The 24378-nt window shown below is 42.6% G+C and overlaps 1 protein-coding gene across 11 annotated transcripts in view; it reads right to left on the reverse strand.

Annotated features, from left to right (window-relative positions):
- NRXN3 (neurexin 3) overlaps window positions 1-24378 on the reverse strand; it is a 1618670-nt gene that overhangs the window by 1129623 nt on the left and 464669 nt on the right. For all 11 annotated transcript variants that reach the window (XM_068558635.1, XM_068558546.1, XM_068558806.1 and 8 more), the window contains 2 exons: window positions 17561-17999; window positions 6590-6973 (listed from right to left, as the gene is read on the reverse strand). In XM_068558635.1, the coding sequence (XP_068414736.1) occupies window positions 6590-6973; window positions 17561-17999 (823 nt within the window). The remainder of the gene's footprint in view (window positions 1-6589; window positions 6974-17560; window positions 18000-24378) is intronic.

Here is a 24378-nt window from a genome sequence, read left to right on the forward strand (position 1 = left end):
TCCTATGATATTCCTGGATCATTGCCCTTGGTAGATTGCATTACAATTTGCAGATTATTAGACTGTGAGCTCAAGAATTGAAACTATGTCTTCTACAAATTTGTGTCCTCACAACTTAGCTCACCAAGCTTGGTACAGAGAAAAGGTATGGAAATGTGAATGTTGAAGTTAATTCCAAAGAAGTATCATAGCTTCATTTCCTGCAATTTGAGGGACCAAAAGCCACTGAAACTAAAGCTACTTAAGAATGTGTTGAATAGTTAAACATTTTAATAATCTCGCTTCAATACTCTGAGGAAGGCGCAAAATGAATTTGAGCTTTTCATAACATATGACATGCTACCTAGTTTTCCAAAGAAGAGATCGATGTAGGTTGACCTAGGGTGATAGTAGTGGAGAGGGAGAGAAGTGGACAGATGCAGGATGGGTTTAGATGAGGAGACGACAGGAACTTGCTGAGACAGACTGAATGAGATGGGAGAAGAAAAATCGAGGAAAATGCCAAGGACAATGGTGATGCCATTTACTGAGATGGGAAAAACTAAAAGTAAAAAAAAAAGAAAAGAAAAAAAAAAGTCTAAGGCAGGGAGGAGGCACTGAAGATTTCTATTCTTCAATGTTATGATTAAGATATCTATCAGATATCCAAATGAAGATGTCAAGCAGACAACTGGATATAGAAATCTGGGGTTCCAGAGAGAGTTCGAGGCTAGAGAGACTGATTTGGGAATCACTGACATATAGATAACCTTTGACACCATGGCAGTGGATGAGGGCACAAAGGGCAATGTGCAGACCAGGAGGAGACCCAGGACAGAGGACTGGGACCCTTCCTCCAACATTTAATAACCTCGTAGTATGTGTATAGCACAGTGCTGGAGACTGTGGGAAAACAAAAATACCTAATGCACTGTTTTTCCTTCAATGACCTTATAATCCAACCCCTTTCATATATAAGAGGAGGAAAGGCTACTCAATGTAATGGAAAGTACAGTGGATTAGGCGTCAGGATCCATGAATTTTAACCATTCTACAGCTGCTCCAAGTTAAAGTGACATTAACTTCTCAGGGCTTCCAATTCCTCCCTTGCTGGAATAAGGATTAGGTACAGGTAACATCAACTGAATCTGCCAGGCCTGCCATGTCCTGATGCCCTGATTTCCATGTGGCATCCAAATGACGCACTCTAGCCTCCTCTAAAGTCAGTGTCTCACCCTCCCCAGCAGGATGTACTGCTGCCCCAGGAGCACACAGCAGCCATCAGAGGGGCTGGCTGAAAGCGAAGTCCCCGAGCAGCTGCTGCCTGCAAGCCTTTCCTGCTGGAACAGGGTCATTTGAGAGAACTCGTAATATCTGCATTCTTGGTTTTCAGCTGGTGTTTATGTCAGATAAATGGAATCCCGGGGACCAGTGAGAAGAGCAGATTTACCCTCTATCACATTTTCTTAGTTCTACAATTTAATATTCTCAAAGGCATCCAATTTCCATGACCCCAGGAAATATTTTTGTTTATCACACAGAAGTAGTCCATGTGGCTGGGCATCTATAACAGGACATGGCCTTATGGATCAGGGTACCCCAAGCTTAGCCATGAAAGAACACTAAGAAAATGGTTCAGTAAGGTTATATATTTACATGTTAGGTGATCCTTCACATCTATTCTAGGTGACTGCCCGCCTGGACAGAGTTGACTGTAGAAGAATAGGCAGATGAACTAAACTGGGCCAATCAGGTTCTCTTTTTGGAAAATGTAAACCGTGACTGGAAAACTCCAGAACCTGTAGGTCAAGAGAGACGCATCACTTCAATCACAGTGGCTTGGGATCCCCAGAGTTGTTCTGCTTCCCTTTTCAAGATGTAGTTCGTCAGATCGTCATTTGATCAATAACTCTCTAGGTAATCATGCAATACGTCTTCTTCCTTTACTCTGTTAGCCATTGTCAATTCTGTAGCTTGCAACCAAGAGAACCCTACCTAGTAAGTATCAGTGTCCCCATTTTACAGATAAGGAAACTGAGACTTGGACGAAATAAAAAATTTGTTGTATATTACCTAGCTACTGACAGAACCAACTCAGGAACCAAGGTCCATCTGACTAAAATTCATGCCATTAACCACTAGGCCATCCTGACTCTAAGTGCTATAGTATAGGTTATTTTTGTCATAGGGATGAACCTGTGCTGAGTCCTATTTTATTTCTTGCTAAACAAATGATGGCATACATTCAGGAAAAGCCATCTAGGGAAGGGGATAGAATCTGCAGTGGCCTCAAATTGAAGCTCGATGGTCCACAAATAAATTAAATCCACAGCCTTGCCTATTGACACTTGGTCCCCACTAATTGAACTAAGCAGTCTGGCTACACTGACAAGGAGAAGATACCTCTGTTGTCCCAAGTCAACTGATCATATCATCTTAGATAAGACAGAATGTTTCCTCTACACAATAGGATTTTAAAAATGGCAGGCAATCTTCCAGCAGAGTAAAGCATTTCAACCGAACAAGGCATGAAGTAGCTAAGCAGACCTTAGCTCTTTAGGTCATGGAGATGTCTCCCACATCAATATGATTAACAAATAACAAACCAGAACAGCTACAGTTGAACTACTGGAATGGGTGGATCTATCTACATCTCCTTAGAACAGTATCAGATCATGGTGAAAAAAAAATCTAAATACAACATCAAGCCAACTGTTATATGTCAAAATTTAGAGTTGCTCATCTTCATAGGCAGTAGAAGCACTCTTGTGAGGGTACAAGCGAGAGACATCCATTTTTACTATCAGAGAAAGACACTCATGCAAATCAACCTGAGTCTCATGTACTCATATATTTCCTAGTTCCCTTGCCTTATTCCTTTGTCTTTGGCTGACACCTTTAACCTGGGAGTTGTACCTTAGACAGATGTGCTTGCTCACTTTGCTTGGGTTCTTGGGCTATTTTGATCCAGTGTCTGACCTGAGCCATCCCTGACTCTGCTTTGTCTCTTAATACCAGTTTTCAGCAACCCACTTATGCTTTCTCCATTTTATAGAAACAAGTGCCTCTTTCAAACACTACCATTCCTGTTGTGGGGCTAGTGATACCAAGGGATGGACACTATTATGAAGCCCAAGTATAGGACACAGTTGGGGCTAGATGGGACACACTGCCTTAGGAATTGTCTTAGTCTTATCACATTTGGTACAAATGATCAATTCTAGGCTTAGGGTTAATGCTTCTAGAAAAAAATTAGAGAATGGTAAATTGAGTGAACTTGTTGATGGTGTTATGGTGGGTGGCGCAGCATTCCTTGACAAAGGGGATCACGCTCTTGCATAAAGAATGTTAATGCTCTTCCTTTACCACTCTTCAGAAGTGCCTATAATGCATACTGAGGGTCAGAGGTAGAGAGAGGCCATAGTTTTATTATTAATAGCAGACCAGAAAATCTAAGAAACCTCAGGTCCCCTTTTCCCAACCATCACTCACCCATGTAGGCATGGCCTCTCCCATCTGTCTACCCTGCTATTCCCCTAAAACATCAGGCATGACATCTACCAAGCGTTAGCACAGTTCCCACCTTTCCTTGTCCAGTAGGACTATACACCCCTTGATCAAAACCAGAAGCTGTGTCGGTTTTTGGGTTTCTTTGCATTGCCAGCATCTAATACAGTGCCTGGAACAAATTAGGGTTTCAATAAGTGTCTGCTGCATGTATGAAAAATGAACAAAAGTCAAAAGCATCTCCACTGACGAATCAGTTTCAATAAAGAAAAACAGCGTCATAGGGAAACGATTTTCCTTGCCAGCAAAGTAGAGTCCTATCATTTTTACACTCCACTGATTCATTCTGAACATGGTGTCGGGAACAATACAGGGCCAAAAAAACAATTAGTGGGGGAACAAAACAATCAGTTGAACCATCTGGGATTTGAGCGACATGTAGATTAAACGTCTTAAATTTGCCAGGCTCCTTCTCATTTGGCCACAATGGATGATTCTTGGCTGCACTGTACCAGGAATAATTGTCCCTCATATATCCCCAATCAGCTGCCTTTTAATGACTAGTCAGAAGTGACAACGTAAAAGGTGCAGTGACTTTCACTGTACTTGGCAAATCTTGGACCAGCTCCCATTGATTTGCCCTTGGAACAGCTGATCTCAGGGACACCTTGCTCAGCTGTCTCCAGTCACTGCTGCTTGTCTTCAGTAACCACAAGGCCCTTGAGTTGGAAAGATACCCAGGAGAAAGAAGTGAGATGTCTGAAGGGACCTTCAGTTCTTAAACTACCTTCCTAGGCAGTGGATGATCCACAATTTCCTGGCTTCTACCAAAATGGTCTCGTGCATCCCAGAGGTCGAATGACTTTTCTATCTCCCCAAACCAGCAACCAGGATAGTCTACCCTAAAAAGAGATTTGGAAAGAGTTCAGGAGCTTGACAGACTGGCCAGCCAAATGAGACCCACTTCTGTTCCGGATGGCCGCCTCCCCGTCTTAGCTCATGTTCTGGGGTGGCTGCTTTGAAAATTCAGTGAATCTGAATTTCACTTCTATGAGCCCCAAAAAAGCTCCTTTTCCTTTACTCCAATATCTTGTGTCCTCCTTTTGGTCCAGCTGTAGGGAAGGTTTGCAGTTCTCTTGAAATATACTTTAACTAGCAATATGGTTGACCTCACAAAAATGACTCCTTGAAAATCCTTGACTGGTTATCCAAGCATGTTCCAGGATCCCTCCTTATCAACAGACTTCTGATACCTGGACAATTCTGGCCACTGGTAGTCTTTAAGGATGAGACCCTGCATGTCCCTCTCCTCAGGAAAGTCTTCACTAAATTTCCATGTCCCCCTAGTGGTCCAGCCCATGCTGCTGCCTTGTATCATTTTATTACTGCTTCTTATATAGATGTGTCCACTCCTCAGCTAAAGAAATGATAAGCTTCTGTAGACAGAAACTATCTCTACTACAGACACAGTATCCTCAAAGCCCTAGAACTATGCCCTCAGCAAAACTTGGTAACTATGTAAATTATCCTTTCATACAAAATAGAGACTGACAACTCATGGACAGCCAGCCAGATTCTGTGTGCTTGGCATATAAAACAATGAACCAAGCTGCAATCTGGATGTGGCTTATAGACTAGGATCTCCTTGTCTTGATGTCGTCTCTTTGCTTACCTTTATCTCTGCCCTTTACCCAAACTGTAAATTCAGTGCAAGTGTAAGGTCCTAAAGCGGTAGAGAGAAAGGGGCTTCCCCCAGCATCCTGGCCTGTTGTAAAGGGTCAGCCCCCACTCTTTGTCCCCCAACTCTTCAGCCACCTCTCACACCCCTCCCCCCACCTCACTACACACTCCATTCTGTTATGGACTTTGTTTGGTTCCTCAGCTGTGCCATGGTCTCTTTTTATTTTTTTTTAGAGGAGATTTTTTTTTAAGATTTTTTTTTCCTTGATGTGGACCATTTTTAAAGTCTTTATTGAATTTGTTACAATATTGCTTCTGTTGCTTATGTTTTGGTTTTTTGGCTGAGAGGCATGTGGGATCTGAGCTCCCCAACCAGGGATCGAACTTGCATCCCCTGCATTGGAAGGCGAAGTCTCAACCACTGGACCGCCAGGAAAGTCCCAGTGTGCCATGGTCTCTTACCTCTTGGCACACGTTGTCCTCATGTAAAAGACATCCGGCTTCCTCCCACCTCGTTGCCAAGCTAACTCTTACTTACATTTCAAGTCTCAACCTATATATTTCTTTCTTGAAGAAGCTTTCTATGAACCTCTACAGTATGTTGGGTCCCCTTGCAAAGGCCTCCCAAACTTCTCTGTGCTTTTCCTTTAATGATGTTGATGACAATAATTATGACTGTAACAATCGCTAACATTTACTAAATGCTTTCCATAGTCCAGAAACCTACTGACTCACTTAATCATCATTAATATCCTGTGAGGTAGGTACCTAATTATCTCCATTTTGCAAATGAGGAAATAAAGTCTCAAAGATCTTGAGAAAGTTTGTATCGCTCCATGAGGGCCACATCTCTCACCCAGTCTGGCCCCAGAATTCATGTTCTTAACCAACACATAACACTGCTTCTTATAAAACTCAACATGTCTGTGATTATTTAACAGCTAAGTATTCCACTAGGCAGCAAGCTCCATAGAACAGGGCTGGGGCTATTTTGTTCAATAGTGTATTTCTAAAGCCTAATCCAAGAGGTAGCACGTAGAAAGCATCAAAAAGCATGAGTTAAATGAACAAATGAAACAGCCAGTTGGTGAGCCCACCCAGAATCCCAAAAGAATTCACCTTCTCAAATAGATGTCTAACACTTAATCAAGAAAGTATCATGATCATGGTAATATTTACTCTAAAGTTTCCCTCTCTGCAACCCAACCCTAGCCAAACAAATCCAAGCATCCGGAACTAGAAAGGGTATGATCTGGAAAGCAGTGAACCCAAGAAAATTCTTCTCCAGAAGAAAGCAAGCACAGGGAGGACCAAAGGGAGCGCCTGTAGTAGCAAAGGAAGCACAGGCAGGTCTATCCAGGGACACACCTGCAGCACGTCACCCCCACTCAGACCCAGTGTGCCACTACGAGGGCCTACTCACCCCTCTCACAGGTTCGTCCCCAGTAGCCGGTGCCCGTGCAGTCGCAGATGAAGCGGTTCCAGCCATCTTTGCACACGGCGTTGTTCTTGCAGGGGTAGCTGTCACACTGCTTAGCGCTCATCCGTGAGCAGGAGGACTTGACGCCCGCAGCATTCTGCATCTCCGCCAGCTGCCGGATGTTCTTGCTGCGCCCGTCAATGAACAGGTCACGGATGCAGCCCACATAGCCATAGTTGAGCATGGCGGTCCAGAGCTCAGTGGGGAGGATGAGGCCAGCACGGTTCTCCGGCAGCCCGCCCAGGTACATGTCCCCCTCCAGGTCCAGGATCTCGCTCTCCCCACTAGCGGTGAACGGCGTGCGCCTGCTGTTCACTGATATGGTACCTGGGATGGGAGGACAGAAACAGAGTGAGCTAACAGCCCTCTTGGCATCACAGGTGAGGCTACCAGTTGATGAACCAAACGAAAGGAGCCTAGCAGGTGAGATGGGAGACCACTGTTGCCTGGCCAGGAAGGAACAATGTAAGCAAGGGAACGAAATGCCGCAAGATGGTAAAAAGGACAATGTACGCCATTTGGTTCCAATCCCTGCCAGCTAAGACAGCCGGGCCCAGAGGAGGACCCAGGACAATCTCAGTGGCCTAGCACCTAGTATGATTATCTTTTTTTCTACCTGAAAGTCTTGGCTGACAGGGTGCACATCATACAGGTTGACAGCAGCACAGCCCCTGCCTGTGTTTAAATCCCAGCTCCGCCACGTACTAGCTGGATAACCTTGAAGAAGTGACTTCTCTTTCCTGGTCCTCAACCTCCTTACCTGTAAAATGGGAAGAGAACGGTCCCCACCTCACAGGTTGGTGTGATAAGTAAATGAGCTCATATAGGTAAGATGCTTCTTACTCGGTACCTGGGACAGAGGCTGTAGGTCCTGCCTGAGTCTTCATCACTGGCTCACCATCACCAGGATGGAACCTGCTCTTCTCTCTCTCTCTCCATGAGCTGATACCCTCTGTACTGGCCTTAGCTACCAGCCCTGCCAGGGCATATTTTCGACACACATTGCCTTTGATAAATTTTAACTGGAACATGTTTCTTTCTTTTTTTTTTTTTTTCTCTTGACTATAGATCTAATTTTTTTTTAATGTTTTTAACACCTTTATTGGAGTATAATTACTTTACAATGTTGTATTAGTTTCTGTTGTACAACAAAGTGAATCAGCTATATGTATACATATATCCCCATGTCCCCTCCCTCTTGCATCTCTCTCCCATCCTCCCTATCCCACCGCTCTAAGTGGTCACAAAGCACAGAGCGGATCGCCCTGTGCTATGCAGCTGCTTCCCACTAGCTATCTATTTTACATTTGGTAGTGTATATATGTCAGTGCTAATCTCTCACTTCATCCCAGCTTACCCTTCCCCCTCCCCGTGTCCTCAAGTCCATTCTCTACATCTGCGTCTTTATTCCTGTCCTGCCCCTAGGTTCTTCAGAACCATTTCTTTTTTAGATTCCATATATATGTGTTAGCATACGGAATTTGTTTTTCTCTTTCTGACTTACTTCACTCTGTATGACAGACTCTAGGCTCCATCAACCTCACTACAAATAACTCAATTTTACTCCTTTTAATGGCTGAGTAATATTCCATTGTATATATGGGTCACATCTTCTTTACCCATTCATCTGTCAATGGACATTTAGGTTGCTTCCATGTCCTGAATATTGTAAATAGTGCTGCAATGCACACTATAGTACATGACTCTTTTTAAATTATGGTTTTCTCAGGGTATATGCACAACAGTGGGATTGCTGGGACATATGGTAGTTCTATTTCTAGTTTTTAAAGGAACCTCCATACTGTTCTCCATAGTGGCTGTATCAATTTACATTCCCACCAACAGTGTAGGAGGGTTCCCTTTTCTCCACACCCTCTCCAGCATTTATTGTTTGTAGATTTTTTGATGATGGCCATTCTGACCGGTGTGAGGTGATACCTCACTACAGTTTTGATTTGCATTTCTCTAATGATTAGTGATGTTGAGCATCCTTTCATGTGTTTGTTGGCAATCTGTATATCTTCTTTGGAGAAATGTCTATTTAGGTCTTCTGCCCATTTTTGGATTGGCTTGTTTGTTTTTTTGATATTGAGCTGCATGAGCTGCTTGTAAATTTTGGAGATTAATCCTTTGTCAGTTGCTTCATTTGCAAATATTTTCTCCCATTCTGAGGGCTGTCTTTTCATCTTGTTTATGGTTTCCTTTGCTGTGCAAAAGCTTTTAAGTTTCACTGGGTCCCATTTGTTTATTTTGGTTTTAATTTCCATTTCTCTAGAAGGTGGGTCAAAAAGGATCTTGCTGTGATTTATGTCATAGAGTGTTCTGCCTATGTTTTCCTCTAAGAGTTTTATAGTGTCTGGCCTTACATTTAGGTCTCCAATAAATTTTGAGTTTATTTTTGTATATGGTGTTAGGGAGTATTCTAATTTCATTCTTTTACATGTAGCTGTGCAGTTTTCTCAGCACCACTTATTGACAAGGTTGTCTTTTCTCCACTGTATATTCTTGCCACCTTTAACAAAGATAAGGTGACCACAGGTTCGTGGGTTTATCTCTGGGCTTTCTATCCTGTTCCATTGATCTGTATTTCTGTTTTTGTGCCAGTACTGAACTGTCTTGATTACTATAGCTTTGTAGTTTAGTCTGAAGTCAGGGAGTCTGATTCCTCCAGCTCCGTTTTTCTTTCTCAAGATTGCTTTGGCTAATTGGGGTCTTTTGTGTTTCCATACAAATTGTGAAATTTTTTGTTTTAGTTCTGTGAAAAGTGCCATTGGTAGTCTGATAGGGATTGCATTGAATCTGTAGATTGCTTTGGGTAGTAGAGTCATTTTCACAATGTTGATTCTTCCAATCCAAGAACATGGTATATCTCTCCATCTGTTTGTATCGTCTTTAATTTCTTTCACAGTGTCTTACAGTCTTCTGAGTACAGGTCTTTTGTCTCCTTAGGTAGGTTTATTCCTAGGTATTTTATTCTTTTTGTTACAATGGTAAATGGGAGTGTTTCCTTAATTTCTCTTTCAGATTTTTCATCATTAGTGTATAGGAATGCAAGAGATTTCTGTGCATTAATTTTGTATTCCTGTTACTTTAACAAATTCATTGATTACCTCTAGTAGTTTTCTGGTGGCATCTTTAGGATTCTCTATGTATATAGTATCATGTCATCTGCAAACAGTGACAGTTTTACTTCTTCTTTTCCCATTTGGATTCCTTTTATTTCTTTTTCTTCTCTGATTGCTGTGGCTAAAACTTCCAAAAATATGTTGAATAATAGTGGTGAGAGTGGGTAACCTTGTTTTGTTCCTGATCTTAGAGGAAATGGTTTCAGTTTTTTACCATTGAGAATGATGTTGGCTGTGGGTTTGTCATATATGGCCTTTATTATGTTGAGGTAGGTTCCCTCTATGCCTACGTTTTGGAGGGTTTTTACCATACATAAATGGCTGTTGAATTTTGTCGAAGATTTTTCTTCATCTATTGAGATGATCATATGGTTTTTATCCTTCAGTTTGTTAATGAGATTGATTTGTGTATATTGAAGAATCCTTGCATTCCTGGGATAAACCCCACTTGATCATGGTGTATGATCCTTTTAATGTGCTCTTGGATTCTGTTTGCTAGTATTCTGTTAAGGATTTTTGCATCTATATTCATCAGTGATATTGGCCTGTAGTTTTCTTTCTTTGTGACATCTCTGTCTGGTTTTGGTATCAGGGTGATGGTGGCTTCATAGAATGAGTTTGGGAGTGTTCCTCCCGCTGCTATGTTTTGGAAGAGTTTGAGAAGGATAGGTGTTAGCTCTTCTCTAAATGTTTGATAGAATTTGCCTGTGAAGCCATCTGGTCCTGGGCATTTGTTTGTTGGAAGATTTTTAACCACAGTTTCAATTTCAGTGCTTGTGATTGGTCTGTTTACATATTCTATTTCTTCCTGGTTCAGTCTCAGAAGGCAGTGCTTTTCTAAGAATTTGTCCATTTCTTCCAGGTTGTCCATTTTTTTGGCATCTGTTTGCTTGTAGTAATCTCTCATGATGCTTTGTATTTCTGCAGTGTCAGTTGTTACTTCTCCTTTTTCATTTCTAATTCTGTTGAGTCTTCTCCCTTTTTTTCCTGATGAGTCTGACTAATGGGTTTATCAATTTTGTTTATCTTCTCAAAGAACCAGCTTTTAGTTTAATTGATCTTTGCTCTCATTTCCTTCATTTCTTTCTCATTTATTTCTGATCTGATCTTTATGATTTCTTTCCTTCTGCTAACTTTGGGGTTTTTTTGTTCTTCTTTCTCTAATTGCTTTAGGTGTAAGGTTAGGTTGTTTATTTGAGATGTTTCTTGTTTCTTGAGGTAGGATTGTATTGCTATAAACTTCCCTCTTAGAACTGCTTTTTCTGCATCCCATAGGTTTTAGGTTGCCATGTTTTCATTGTCATTTGTTTCTAGGTATTTTTTGATTTCCTCTTTGATTTCTTCAGTGATCTCTTGGTTATTTAGTAGCGTACTGTTTAGCCTCCATGTGTTTGCATTTTTTACAGTTTTCTTTTTCCTGTAATTGATATCTAGTCTCATAGCGTTGTGCTCGGAAAAGATACTTGATATGATTTCTATTTTCTTAAATTTACCAAGGCTTGATTTGTGACCCAAGATATGATCTATCCTGGAGAATGTTCCATGAGCACTTGAGAAGAAAATGTATTCTGTTGTTTTTGGAAGGACTGTCCTATGAATATCAATTAAGTCCATCTTGTTTAATGTGTACTTTAAAGCTTGTGTTTCCCTATTTATTTTCATTTTGGATGATCTGCCCATTGGTGAAACTGGGGTGTTAAAGTCCCCTACTATGATTGTGTTACTGTCGGTTTCCCCTTTTATGGCTGTTACATTTGCCTTAAGTACTGAGGTGCTCCAATGTTGGGTGCATAAATATTTACAATTGTTATATCTTCTTCTTGAATTGATCCCTTGATAATTATGTAGCGTCCTTCTTTGTCTCTTGTAATAGTCTTTATTTTAAAGTCTATTTTGTCTGATATGAGAATTGCTACTCCAGCTTTCTTTTGATTTCCATTTGCATGGAATATCTTTTTCCATCCCCTCACTTTCAGTCTGCACGTGTCCCTAGGTCTGAAGTGGGTCTCTTGTAGACAGCATATATATGGGTCTTGTCTTTGTATCCATTCAGCCAGTCTGTGTCTTTTGGTTGGAGCATTTAATCCATTTACATTTAAGGTAATTATCGATATGTATGTTCCTGTTAGCATTTTCTTAATTGTTTTGGGTTTGTTATTGTAGGTCTTTTCCTTCTCTCGTGTTTCCTGCCTAGAGAAGTTCCTTTAGCATTTGTTGTAAAGCTGGTTTGGTGGTGCTGAATTCTCTTAGCGTTTGCTTGTCTGTAAAGGTTTTCATTTCTCTGTCGAATCTGAATGAGGTCCTTGCTGGATAGAGTAATCTTGGTTGTAGGTTTTTCTCCTTCATCACTTTCAATATGTCCTGCCACTCCCTTCTGGCTTGCAGATTTTCTGCTGAAAGATCAACTGTTAACCTTAGGGGGATTCCCTTGTATGTTATTTGTTGTTTATCCCTTGCTGCTTTTAATATTTTTTCTTTGTATTTAATTTCTGATAGTTTGATTAATTTGTGTCTTGGTGTGTTTCTCCTTGGATTTATCCTGTATGGGACTCTCTGTGCTTCCTGGACTTGATTGACTATTTCCTTTCCCATGTTAGGGAAGTTTTCAACTATAATCTCTTCAAATATTTTCTCAGACCCTTTCTTTTTCTCTTCTTCTTCTGAGCCCCCTATAATTCGAGTGTTGGTGTGTTTAATGTTGTCCCAGAGGTCTCTGAGACTGTCCTCAATTCTTTCTTTTTTCTTTATTCTGCTGTGGCAGTTTTTCCACTATTTTATCTTCCAGGTCACTTATCCATTCTTCTGCCTCAGTTATTCTGCTATTGATTCCTTCTAGAGATTTTTTAATTTCATTTATTGTGTTGTTCATCATTGTTTGTTTGCTCTTTAGTTCTAGGTCCTTGTTAAACATTTCTTGTATTTTCTCCATTCTATTTCCAAGATTTTGGATCATCTTTACTATCATTACTCTGAATTCTTTTTCAGGTAGACTCCCTATTTCTTCTTCATTTGTTTGGTCTGGTGGGTTTTTATCTTGCTCCTTCATCTGCTGCATATTTCTCTGTTTTCTCATTTTGTTTAACTTACTGTGTTTGGGGTCTCCTTTTCACAGGCTGCAGGTTCGTAGTTCCCACTGTTTTTGGTGTCTGCCCCCAGTGGGGGAGGTTGGTTCAGTGGCTTGTGTAGGCTTCTTGGGGGAGGGGACTGGTGCCTGTGTTCTGGGGGGGTGGGGCTGGAACTTGTCTTTCTGGTGGACAGGGCCACATCTGGTGGTGTGTTTTGGGGTGCCTGTGAACTTAGTATGACTTTAGGCAGCCTCTCTGCTAATGGGTGGGGTTGTGTTCCCGTCTTGCTAGTTGTTTAGCATGGGGCGTCTGGCACTGGAGCTTGCTAGCCATTGGGTCGAGCCGGGTCTTAGTGTTGAGACGGAGGTCTCTGGGAGAGCTCTTGCCAATTGATATTACGTGGGGCCTGGAGGTCTCTGGTGGACCAATGTCCTGAACTCGCCCTCCCACCTCAGAGGCTCAGGCCTTACACCAGGCTGGAGCACCAAGACCCTGTCAGCTACAAGGCTCAGAAGAAAAGGGAGAAGAAAGGAAAGAAGAAAAAATAATAAATTTTTAAAAATTATTAAAATAAAAACGTCATAATAAAAACAAAGGGAAAAAAAGGAAAGAAAAAAAGGAGAGCAACCAAACCAATAAACAAATCCACCAATGATAACAAGCGCTAAAAACTATACTAAGATAAACATAAAAATCAGTAACAAATCAGTCACAGACAGCAAACCCCAAGTCTACATTTGCTCCCAAAGTCCACCGCCTCAATTTTGGGATGATTCATTGTCTATTCAGATATTCCACAGATGCAGGGTACATCAAGTTGACTGTGGAGATTTAATCCGCTGCTCCTGAGGCTACACAGAGAAATTTCCCTTTCTCTTCTTTGTTTGCACAGCTCCTGGGCTTCAGCTTTGGTTGTGACCCCACCTCTGCGTGTAGATCGCCTTCAGGCATCTGTTCCTGCCCAGACAGGAGGGGGTTAAAGCAGAGGCTGATTAGGGGCCTCTGGCTCACTCAGGCCCGGGGGAGGGAGGGGTACGGTTGTTATACTTGGAATGTGGGGCGAACCTGCAGTGGCAGAGGCCAGCGTGACATTGCAACAGCCTGAGGTGCGCCGTGTGTTCTCCGGGGGTAGTTGTCCCTGGATCACAGGGCCCTGGCAGTGGCGTGTTGTACAGGCTCCTGGGGGGGGTGTGGATAGTGACCTGTGCTCGCATACAGGCTCCTTGATGGCTACAGCAGCAGCATTAGCATTTCATGCCTGTCTCTGGTGTCTGCGCTGATAGCCGCGGCTCACACCCATCTCTGGAGCTTGTTTAGGCGGTGCTCTGCCTTCTTTTCGGAAGTCTGAGGTCTTCTACCAGCATTCAGTAGGTGTTCTGTAGGAGTTGTTCCACATGTAGATGTATTTCTGATGTATTTGTGGGGAGGAAGGTGATCTCCATGTCTTACTCCTCCGTTATCTTCGGAACATGTTTCTTTATGTACTCACGTAACAAACATGTATTGAACACCTGTTCTGTCTCTAGTATAGTTCTAGACACATACATGAACTTGACAGGTGTGCCTCCTCTCGTGGAGCTGATGTTCCACAGCAGAGGAACAGAGAATAAACAAATCACCCAATAAACAGAAATTGGAAAATGACGAGTGGGAGGAAGAGAGTAAAATGGGTGCTACTGCAGCCCACAGGTTCAACTTTAAACGGTACGGTCGATAAAGGCTTCTCTAAGCAGGTGAGAGGTAAGCTGAAACCAGGATGTTGAGAAAGATCCAACCATGCCAAGTCCCAGGGGGAGAATATGCCCGGCACAGGGAATGGCGCCTACAAAGGCCCTGGGACAGGCAGGAGTGTGGTTAGGGTACAGGAGGCCAGAGGAAGTCAACAAGAGATGAGATCAGAGCTAGACCAGGCACATGAAATCACAGAAGATATAACCCTGGAGCCTGACCTGGGAACTTGGGAACAGGGATTCTAGTCTTTCTGACCCTGTACCAGTCACTGAACCCCTCAATTTCCTCCACAGCTCAGTTTCCTAAACTGTTAAATCAGAGTGATATCTAAACTTCATGCCAGAAATTTTAGAAATTTAGTATTCTTAAAGTGCTTTATTGGTACCAAGATAACTGGGCCATCCATCAGCCAGCTTTCACTTATGTGAGTCTCAATTCCCTCAGCTATGACAGGGGACAGTCTGAAGGGCCTAGAAGATCAAATGAGATCAAGAAAGTGACGTACACTCTAAATCACAAAGTCAACCCAGGGGCAGAAGCGTAGAAAGAGCATGCGGGGTCGCTGGAGGGTTCAGCTGGGCGTGCTTCCCCCTACCCTTCCCTGGAAGTTTTCTCCTGGAGAAATCTGCTTTGCCTTTTTGCTTTTCAATCTTTCAAAAACCTACGTAACAATAAAAATGTCCCAGCCACCATTTTTAGTACTTTCTGTGCTTTTCTGGACTCAATCCTCAAAACAATCCTGTGAGGTAGGCATTCGTATTTCCCCTATTTCACAAATGAGGAAGTTGAGGCTTGGGTACTTTTCTTCTCTCTTGCAGTTTTGTTTTCTTTACCCACCACATGTCTACAGAGTTAATCTGGTCACCAACTAACAGGGAGGAGCATCTATTGCCAAGTAAGAATGGTACCTGAACTGATTTAAATAGTGGACCCTTAAAATACATCCTGAGGAAAATTCATCCTCTGAGTGTGGGACCACAACTGTTTTGAGAATCAGCCCCTCAGCTGGGGAATGAAGATGAAAGTTTCCTGAGATCACCTCTCAGTCCTATTCTTCAGGATGAGCATGGAAGGAGGTACCACAATTAGATACACTTGTGTTTTTATAACTAGTCATTTTCATACAGGTCTGCAAGAACATACCAGAAAATATCCTCATGAAGAAATGAAGTTTAGTATATCATATTAAAATTTTGTTATGCTGCTTTTACATGACAACTATTTGTTTACTCAGTAAATTTTTATAGGCTTTGATCAAATTTATCAGTATTTCAAAGTATTAGCCAATGCCATAGCACCCAGGTATAAAATTTAAGGCTTCTGTAATCCAAACTTATTTGTCAAAAAATGGGTCTACTGATGGTTCTAACAAAACAAAATAACTGCCCTACTTGAAAAAGCAATTAGTGTTGAGAATATCAGAAACAGACATGTGGCAGTTTTACATGTTCTAGCCTGCCTGTGACACAGATAGGTGACATTTAAGCTGTGCCAAGGTCTAGGTTAGTCAATCATGAAACCCATCAACCATGTCCGAACTCCAGAGACCCAAAAACGCATAGTCTTAAAAACCAACAGGAGTGTGTCCCTTATAATTCTGAGACAGCTTTCTAGCTCTCTGCCCCTGCTGACATTTTTTAATGGATAAACTTCAAAAGATTTGGCCTCAGAAATTATTTTTTGTGTATTTTTCTCTTAAAAAAGAACAAAATGTTCATTCTTGCCCAACAAGCACATTTAATTTGAAGCCTCTTGGTTCTGATCAAATTTCAGGCAATTGATAAGGCATCCTGCTGGGCAATAAACCATCCAGGTCTACAATCTGCCACCTGTCTGCCCTCTGCACAGAACCCAACCAGCTCCTTACCTAAGGGCAACATTGCTCATCTCCGCCACCCCTCTAGCTCTGGAATTATGCAGAAAAGCCATCCCCGCAAGCTCAACCATTAGTGGCTACAGCCTTTTAGGAGAACCTATTGCTTTCTATTGTTGGCCAAACTCAAAAATGTCTAAAAGGAAGACATTTTTGTGTTTACCAAGAGAGTAAATCCTTAAAAATATGGAAAATATAGCCAAGACCATTATTGAGTACGATACTACCTAAATGGAGAATCAGGAAATAAGTGTGAAATTCAAATGCTCTAATTACTACTCTGGGTGAAATGCCCTTTCTGATGGCACAGAATGTGACCTTCATTGCCACATGTCCACAGAAAGTGAGGCAGACTGTTCAGGCATTCAAAAGCCTCAGACTCTCTGTTTGTGTTTCCTTCCACCCCGCCCCCCTTTGTTACTATTCCAGAGTGGCTAGGTACTGCCTGGGGCTAGCTTGTTTGGTCTGCGGCTGCAGAAACAAACAAAGCCATTTAAACCCAATGTAAAAGGTTACGAAGAGGCAGGGAGAGTTAGTAAGGTCTGAGCGAAGAGTGAAATATAGGCTTTCACACCAAAGGAAGGCTTTAAATTGAACATGACTTTAGGAAAAATCAATTTGCCTTTTCCTTTCTTGTCATAATTTTTCCCTGCAATATGACTCTTGCCAATTATTGAAGGGTGTATCACTGCATAAACTCTTGCACAGTGCAGCTTATCCTACAGAGTAATCACATAATGCAGCATCTGTGATGTCACAATTGGTTTCCATGGTGATGGAAAAAGGAGAATAAAGAGGGAAAAAAACCATCACACAAGTGACATGACAGTCACTTTGGTAGCAGTGGAAATGCTTCTTGTAAAACCATCCTTAGCCCCAGGGTCTCGGAGCTATCACTGAGACCATCATGCAGTGAGTGACAGGGGCGATGAGGAGAAGAATGCCAGCCATCGATGAGACAGGTGTCTGGTTCAGAAACATAATCTTACATAATCATATAACAAGCATTAAGGAGGACAGCAAAAGAATCAACAAGCAAACAAGTCAAAAACTAAAATAAAAAATATACGGAAGCAGAAGCTTTCCCCTAGTCTCAGTCACACACCCTGCTTCTTCCTACCTGATCTGCCATCTCGCTGAATGTCCACATGGTACCATTCCCCATCGTTGGCTTTCTTCTGAGTGGCTTTCACTTTAATGGTGCCTGAGCCCATGTCAAGCAGTAGGTACAGGTTGCCATCGAGGAGTTCCACGGCAAAGAAGTCCACCTTGGCGTTCTTCTGGCTCCGAGCATCCTTCCTCTCTTGGGGCTTGCCGTGAGTGAAGAGGATCAGGCCATTGGGCTCAGTGGTGCGAAAGTCAAAGGAGATAGAGCCCATGCGTTTGGTGTTCCATTTGGGCAAGCTGATGTAAGCCTCCGGGGTCTCAAAGTTGATGGGGTCCAGTGTGGCCACATTCTCACACTTGAATACAACCTCACCGTAGATTTTCATCTTGGTGTCCCCAATTCTGGCCAAGCGAGACAGCTCCAGACGGATGTCATTATTCTTATAAACAACCTGTCAAAAGCCAAACGAGTGCCACATGAATCAATCTTGCAAACAGTAACCATCCATCGCTCACTGGGCTCCCAGGAAAAAGGCCCAAAACGAAGCTTCAGGACACAACAGTCTGAAACAATGAGAAACACGAGACACAGCACTTGAAAAAGCATCTGCACAGACCTCTGACGTGCCCACAAGCCCTGAATAAGCCCCTATATTTCCATTATATTCCTTTTGTCTGTTTCCTTCTGGCCAATTTTTTGCATTGTCACCAAGTTAAACAATATAAGCTTGCAAGTAGAAACCAAAAGAGACCGAGTTGCACAGACACAAATACTTACCTACAGAGATATTTACTGAAATGTCCTCAGTAAAGGACCAGAAACAACCTAAATGACCAGCAGTAACAGACTGGCACATCTTTAAAATGGAACATTATGCAGCCCTAATAAACAAGGTAGCACTCCCAGTTTTGACATAGATACTCTGAGTAACATTAAGTGAAATTAGTAAGGAACAGGACAGCGTGCATTATGCTATCATTGTGCAAAGAGTGTGTGTGTTGGGAAGTGTGTGTTACATGTATATATGCTTGTAAATGCATAAAACATTTTTGTCAGGAAACACAAGAAACTATAAAATTGTCACTGGGGAGAGGATTTGTGGGATTAATATTCAGGAGTGGAGGGAGACTTACTTTTCACTCTACCCTGTTGTATTGTTTTTCTTTTTAAAGAAGATGATTGAGTGTTAAGCGTTGGTGGAGAAGGAAATCTATATTTTTTTGCACAATTGCACATGTCCTCCATATACACACAGTGAGAGAATGAAACACCCTAAAAACTTTTTAAAAACCTATTATGACTTTCTAAACCCAGTATAATCCATATAAAAGCAGGGATTAATCTTGTTCCCCAAGATCAGAATTTCAAAAAGGTTTTGCTGTTATTAGAACTGAATTTTGATGCAGTACCCTTGGATAGGTCTTGGTCCTCTGATCTCTATGCAATGTCACATCCATACTATAATAATAAACAAGCAAAAACAGAAGGCAAAGGGGCTAGCATTTGAGTATTGGTTATGCAAACCACGTTGCTAGGTCCTTCACATTGTCTTATTCAAATTCTAGATGAGGACCCCCATTTAGGTTCAAATCCCACATCCACTACTTCTAAGCCGCGTGAACTTCAAAGTTATTTAACTTACTTGGGTCTGCTTCCTCCTCTGAAAATGTGAATATAGGACTAGACTATTTCTTAAGGATGAAATGAGTTAATATATGTAAAGCACTTAGAAATGGCACATGGTATGGGCATAAAAATCTCAGCTATTTGGGGGTCGCTGTCGTGGCTGTTAACTCATTTTATCCCTTCCACAGAGAAGCCTGTCTTATCCTCTCCATTTTCAACAAAGCAACAAGACTTAAGTGCTAAAGTCTTACATTCCATCTCAGTGATAAAAAGTTAATTGGATGAGTCATTCCAGTATATACCATTTAATCCCTAACATCCAGCTGTAGAACTGCTTCCCTTCTCTCCAACACCAGGAGAGAAGCAAGCAGAGATATTTGCCTTTTAAATATCTAACTAACAACAAAGAATTGAAAATGTCTCACCTACTAGATGACCTTCGCCATGGGTGTAACCACAGTCAACAACACTGAAAATAATAACAATGCTAATATTTACTGAGCACCTACTACCAGGCACTGTGCTAAGGATCTGAAGCCTAGCATCCCATTAGATCCTGACAACACCCATTTGAGATACCTACCATCATTCCCCCATTTTACAGATGCAGAAACAGACATGGAGAGTAGTTAAGGAACCAGCCCATGGTCACACAGCCAGTAAGTGGCAGAGCAGGACTTGAACCCAGAGAGTTAGGCTCCGGAGTCCATGTGCTTTACCACTTGTGGACACTCAGAACAACAGTAGTTACTACCAGCACCCATGAAGCTCATCTTTAATAATATATAGAAAATCATGCGGGCTTCCCTGGTGGCGCAGTGGTTGAGAGTCTGCCTGCCAATGCAGGGGACAAAGGTTCGAGCCCTGGTCCGGGAGGATCCCACATGCTGCGGAGCAACTAAGCCCATGCCACAGCTACTGAGCCTGCGCTCTGGAGCCCGCAAGCCACAGCTACTGAGCCCACGCGCTACAACCACAGAGGCCTGCGTGCCTAGAGCCCATGCTCCGCGACAAGAGAAGCCACAGCAATGACAAACGCCTGCACGGCAGCAAGGGGTGGCTCCCGCTCGCCGCAACTAGAGAAAGCCCGCGCGCGGCAACGAAGATCCAACGCAGCCAAAGGTAAATAAATAAAAATAAATAAATTAAAAAAAAAAAAAAAGAAAAAGAAAATCATGCATATTCATCTTCCCAATTCAAAAGCTAAATTTCTCATCTTAGCTCTACTGGACTGACCACGTGCAAAGGGGAAAAACTGCAAGATCCTTAGGCAAACACTCAAGTGACTAAACGAGAAAACAAACGATAGAAGTTTAATGACGCAGCTTCTCCTTTCTAACTCCCACTCCCCAACATGTGAGATCTCTCTGTCAAAACCAAACTTCAACTTTCTCTGAATCTGGGTTAAATGCCTACGACCAGAGCTCTTGTAAAGGTTAATTATTAATGTAGAACAATAGCTCATCCTAAAGGGACAGACTAAGGCTTGGCTTCATTGAACTATAAGTGAAGAAAGAGCTCAAACATCCCTACAGGAGGCAGAAGAATAAAAAGAAAAAAGGCTAAAAGGATGCAGTGTCCTATGAGGAGGAACTCTTCTGTGAAATGGGTATATGACCAAGACTGGGACACACAGTGAATAACTAGAATGCAGATTTCTGGAGCGACAGACAAGAGAATCCGGGCCAGAAACTGCCAGACAAAGACTTCTCTCAGAAGCTATTTGAAAATGAGCTCTCTATCTACTCCACGGTCCTGAAATTACTTGTCTGTTTATACGCAGTTTCCACACCTTTCCCACTGATGGTTGAGTAACCTCTTTGAGTCCCGTTTTATTTATTTCCAAAGGCAGGAGACTCAATACCTATTCTAGAAACTGCTCCCTTCCTCACCCCCAAGGCAGTTATCAAGATTAAATGGGATATTATACATGGTAGAACACAGAAAATCCTCAATGGTACACAAACCTAGGAACAAGCAAGAGTATACCTTGGTTTCCAGCAGTATTGGGGTACTGCTGGAAACGGACAGGGGCCTGGACTGATGCTCTTCTGAGGACCTCCCACCAATAAGAAAGGGACAGGGGGGCAGGGGTCTTGTAGCCCAGTGATACTCAGTTGAGAAATTCCATGGCTGGCATCTTCACCTTCCCCCCTACCCCCCTGCCCAGTGCAAGACCACGGCATGGCCATGAAGAAGTGTAGTAGTACTTTGGGCAGAGCGTCGTGGCAAGAAACCCTGCTGGACCGCCTTACAAGGCAAATTAGTATCTGGTATAGTATTTTCTGTAAATTCAGACTTTCATCTAAATGAACGTCCCCCACCCCTGCCCCCGATGACTGAACTAGGAAGAGATGTGGCAGCAAGTGACAGAAGGCAGCCTTGGCTGACAATGGCCCCAACAAGGAGCAAGTAAAGACAGAGTGGTAACAGCTCCCCACGGGAGATGGCACACAACCTGGGAGGCACAGAGGCAGAGTCACAGAGAGTGACAAGCAGGTCTGACCACCCCAACCTTGGGCTTGTAAAGCTGTTGTCTGGACTTGCAGCTCATGCTTAGAAGGCCAGACAGTTAAACAGCTGGGGACAGAGTCTCAGGGTTAGGACAGACCCTCTCGGAACAATTCTTGTACGTCTCCCTAATCTTTGATACAGAGGCACACAGGAACAATACCAGGAGTAAGGCAAGCCATGACAACACGAACAATACAATGAAAATAGCTACCACCTATTGAGAGCCTACTGTGTGCCAGACACTTAATAAAATTTCGAATGTATATCATCCAAATTAAGGAAGTGAAATAGGTAGCATTAGCATCATTCTGCAGAAAAGAAACTCAGAGGTGATAGGTACTTGCCCAAGATCATATAGCCCCTTGAGGGCATAACCAGGACTTGAACCCAGATCTCTCTGACTGCATGGGGGCAAGGCCATCCTCCAGAGGTGGCAATTTCTAAGCTCTCCGGTAGCACATGCCTACCCACAAAGCAGAAACCTCTTAAGTCAGGCATATAAAACACACCCAGCTCCATGCAGAGGTGCTAAGCCCTTCATACCTGGTCTCTCCTCTCTATCGGATCCCTACTCCTCCCCACTCCAAGGCAACTTGGAGGCCTCTGTGTGAACTCAGTATTAGAACTTCTACATACTTGCTCACCTTGTAGGTTTCCCAGCCTACAGTGCCCTCCTCTGGTCTCCAGCCTCTAACGGTGCCCCTTCACCAGGATCTACATCCAAACCTATTCCAGGCCCTCTCTGACGACTCTGGTTGTTACTGATGCCCACCATTTGATAAACTTAGAATTCTTACATTGCCTGCCTATGATGAAGCTGTCTGCCTTACTGGCCAAACCACTAAGCCTGACTGGAAAAGGAGAGGCTGTTCTAATCTACAAGATGTGCTTTTTTCATGTTAAACTCTTCCATGGTGCTCGAGGAATATGGCAGGTCCATGAGAGTGAATTTAAGGGGTAGAGACAGTCCCAGTTCACAGGAGTATTTTTCTCCCTCTTCCATCTTATCCCAGGACACCCTGTTCTCAGCTTTCTGAGAACGTTATGTCCACAAATTCTGCTGTAAATGCCACATTCCTATGCACTTCAGCAAGGGATCCAGAAGGAATGGGGGAGTGTGTGTGCCCCGCAGTGTCCAGATGGCCTCTTGGTACTGTTTCTCTTTTCCAGGAAGAGAAGGTTTACCACCTGGCCTTTCCTTTCTCTTGTTTTTAAAGCACCTTTAATCCTCTATGTGTCTACACAAAGGGCAATTTCAATAAAAACCACCAGATCGGCTTATGGGACCATGATTTATAGGCCTGTGACTTGATGTCTGAGCACCTGATCCAGGTCAGTGGAGGATATCTGAAGTCAGGACACTGGGGGACATTCTCTGGAGTATCTAGGCCAGACGAAACAGAACGGTGGCAAAAAGCCAGTGTCAGGGGGCCTTGATGTGGAACAGTGTTGACAACAAATCCCAATAAAGCCTGTCAACTTTACACCTATGTGTGGAGCAGTTTACATACAACAAGCAAAAGACAAAGATTTTGTTCCCCACCCCAACTTAATCCTTCGACAATAGATAATAACAAAATGAGCTTATTCTCTTCAGCTTACAGGATGGTGCAGCTTCTAGATAAACTGGGGGGGGGGGGGGGTGGCTAATCTTCTTATCAAGTGACATTCCTACTCAGGGTAAATAAATAAGCCCTGTGAAAGAATCTTGCTTCTGGGGTTGCCACAGAATCACACATCCTACTTTCTCTCCACCACTTCCCCTCCGTCCTTCAGGCAACTGATGACTCCGGTTGGCTGTGATTTTCTTTCCTGTGAATTATCTGCTCCACTCATTTGTCACTCAAAACACTCAACCTTGTTATCTTTGAATAAGCACAGGTCTTATCTTTTAAGCAAACCTCAAACACCTTATTAGCAAAAAATACACATTACAGCTTTTAAAATCTGAAACAGCACCTGGTTGTACAGGTGCTTAATAAATGCTCCTATCTTCATTAAATTAGATGTTGAGCTCAAGTGGCAGCACAGGGTAGTGGTTAAGATCACGGACTTCACAGCCGCCCTAAGTGGGGTCTGAGTCCTGTTCCACCCTTTGGACAACAGTTAAGGTGCCTCAGCCTCAGGTTCTTCACATGTAGACTATAGGTAACAAGTCTCACTTCACAGGGTTTTAAGAAATAAATGAGATAATATGATCATATATAAAAGTACTTTAGCAGTTTCTGGCACTTCATAAGCATTCAATAAATGGTAGTTATCACTATTAATTTTGTTATTCTCTTTGAGAAGCCATAACTAGATCACCAGACAGGATAGCCTGGCATGGAGTCATTAGAATGGAAAGATTGCCTCAGAGGCTAAGTTCTAAGCCAGCTGTCAGCTCAAGAAACTAGTGACAGACTCTGGATTTAACAAATTCTGAAGTTAAAATAAGAATTAAAAATTATATAATTGCCTAATGTGGCATTTATAATATGTGAAAATGCCTAATGGTAGCTATTCCGTCTCTCACACACACGCCATGCACTTGCACAGATTTAGGATTCATTAGCATTAACATCATTATCTATCACAGTGTTCCACTGACCAAATTCCAACCGTGAAGTTCAAGCACAAATGGGGCAGCAGATGGTCCTCCTAGCTTCCAAAGTCAGAAGAAGCTAATATTTGGCATGGCTGGGGCCACA

This window comes from Eschrichtius robustus, chromosome 1, assembly GCF_028021215.1.
Source record: "Eschrichtius robustus isolate mEscRob2 chromosome 1, mEscRob2.pri, whole genome shotgun sequence".
Taxonomy (NCBI): Eukaryota; Metazoa; Chordata; class Mammalia; order Artiodactyla; family Eschrichtiidae; genus Eschrichtius; species Eschrichtius robustus.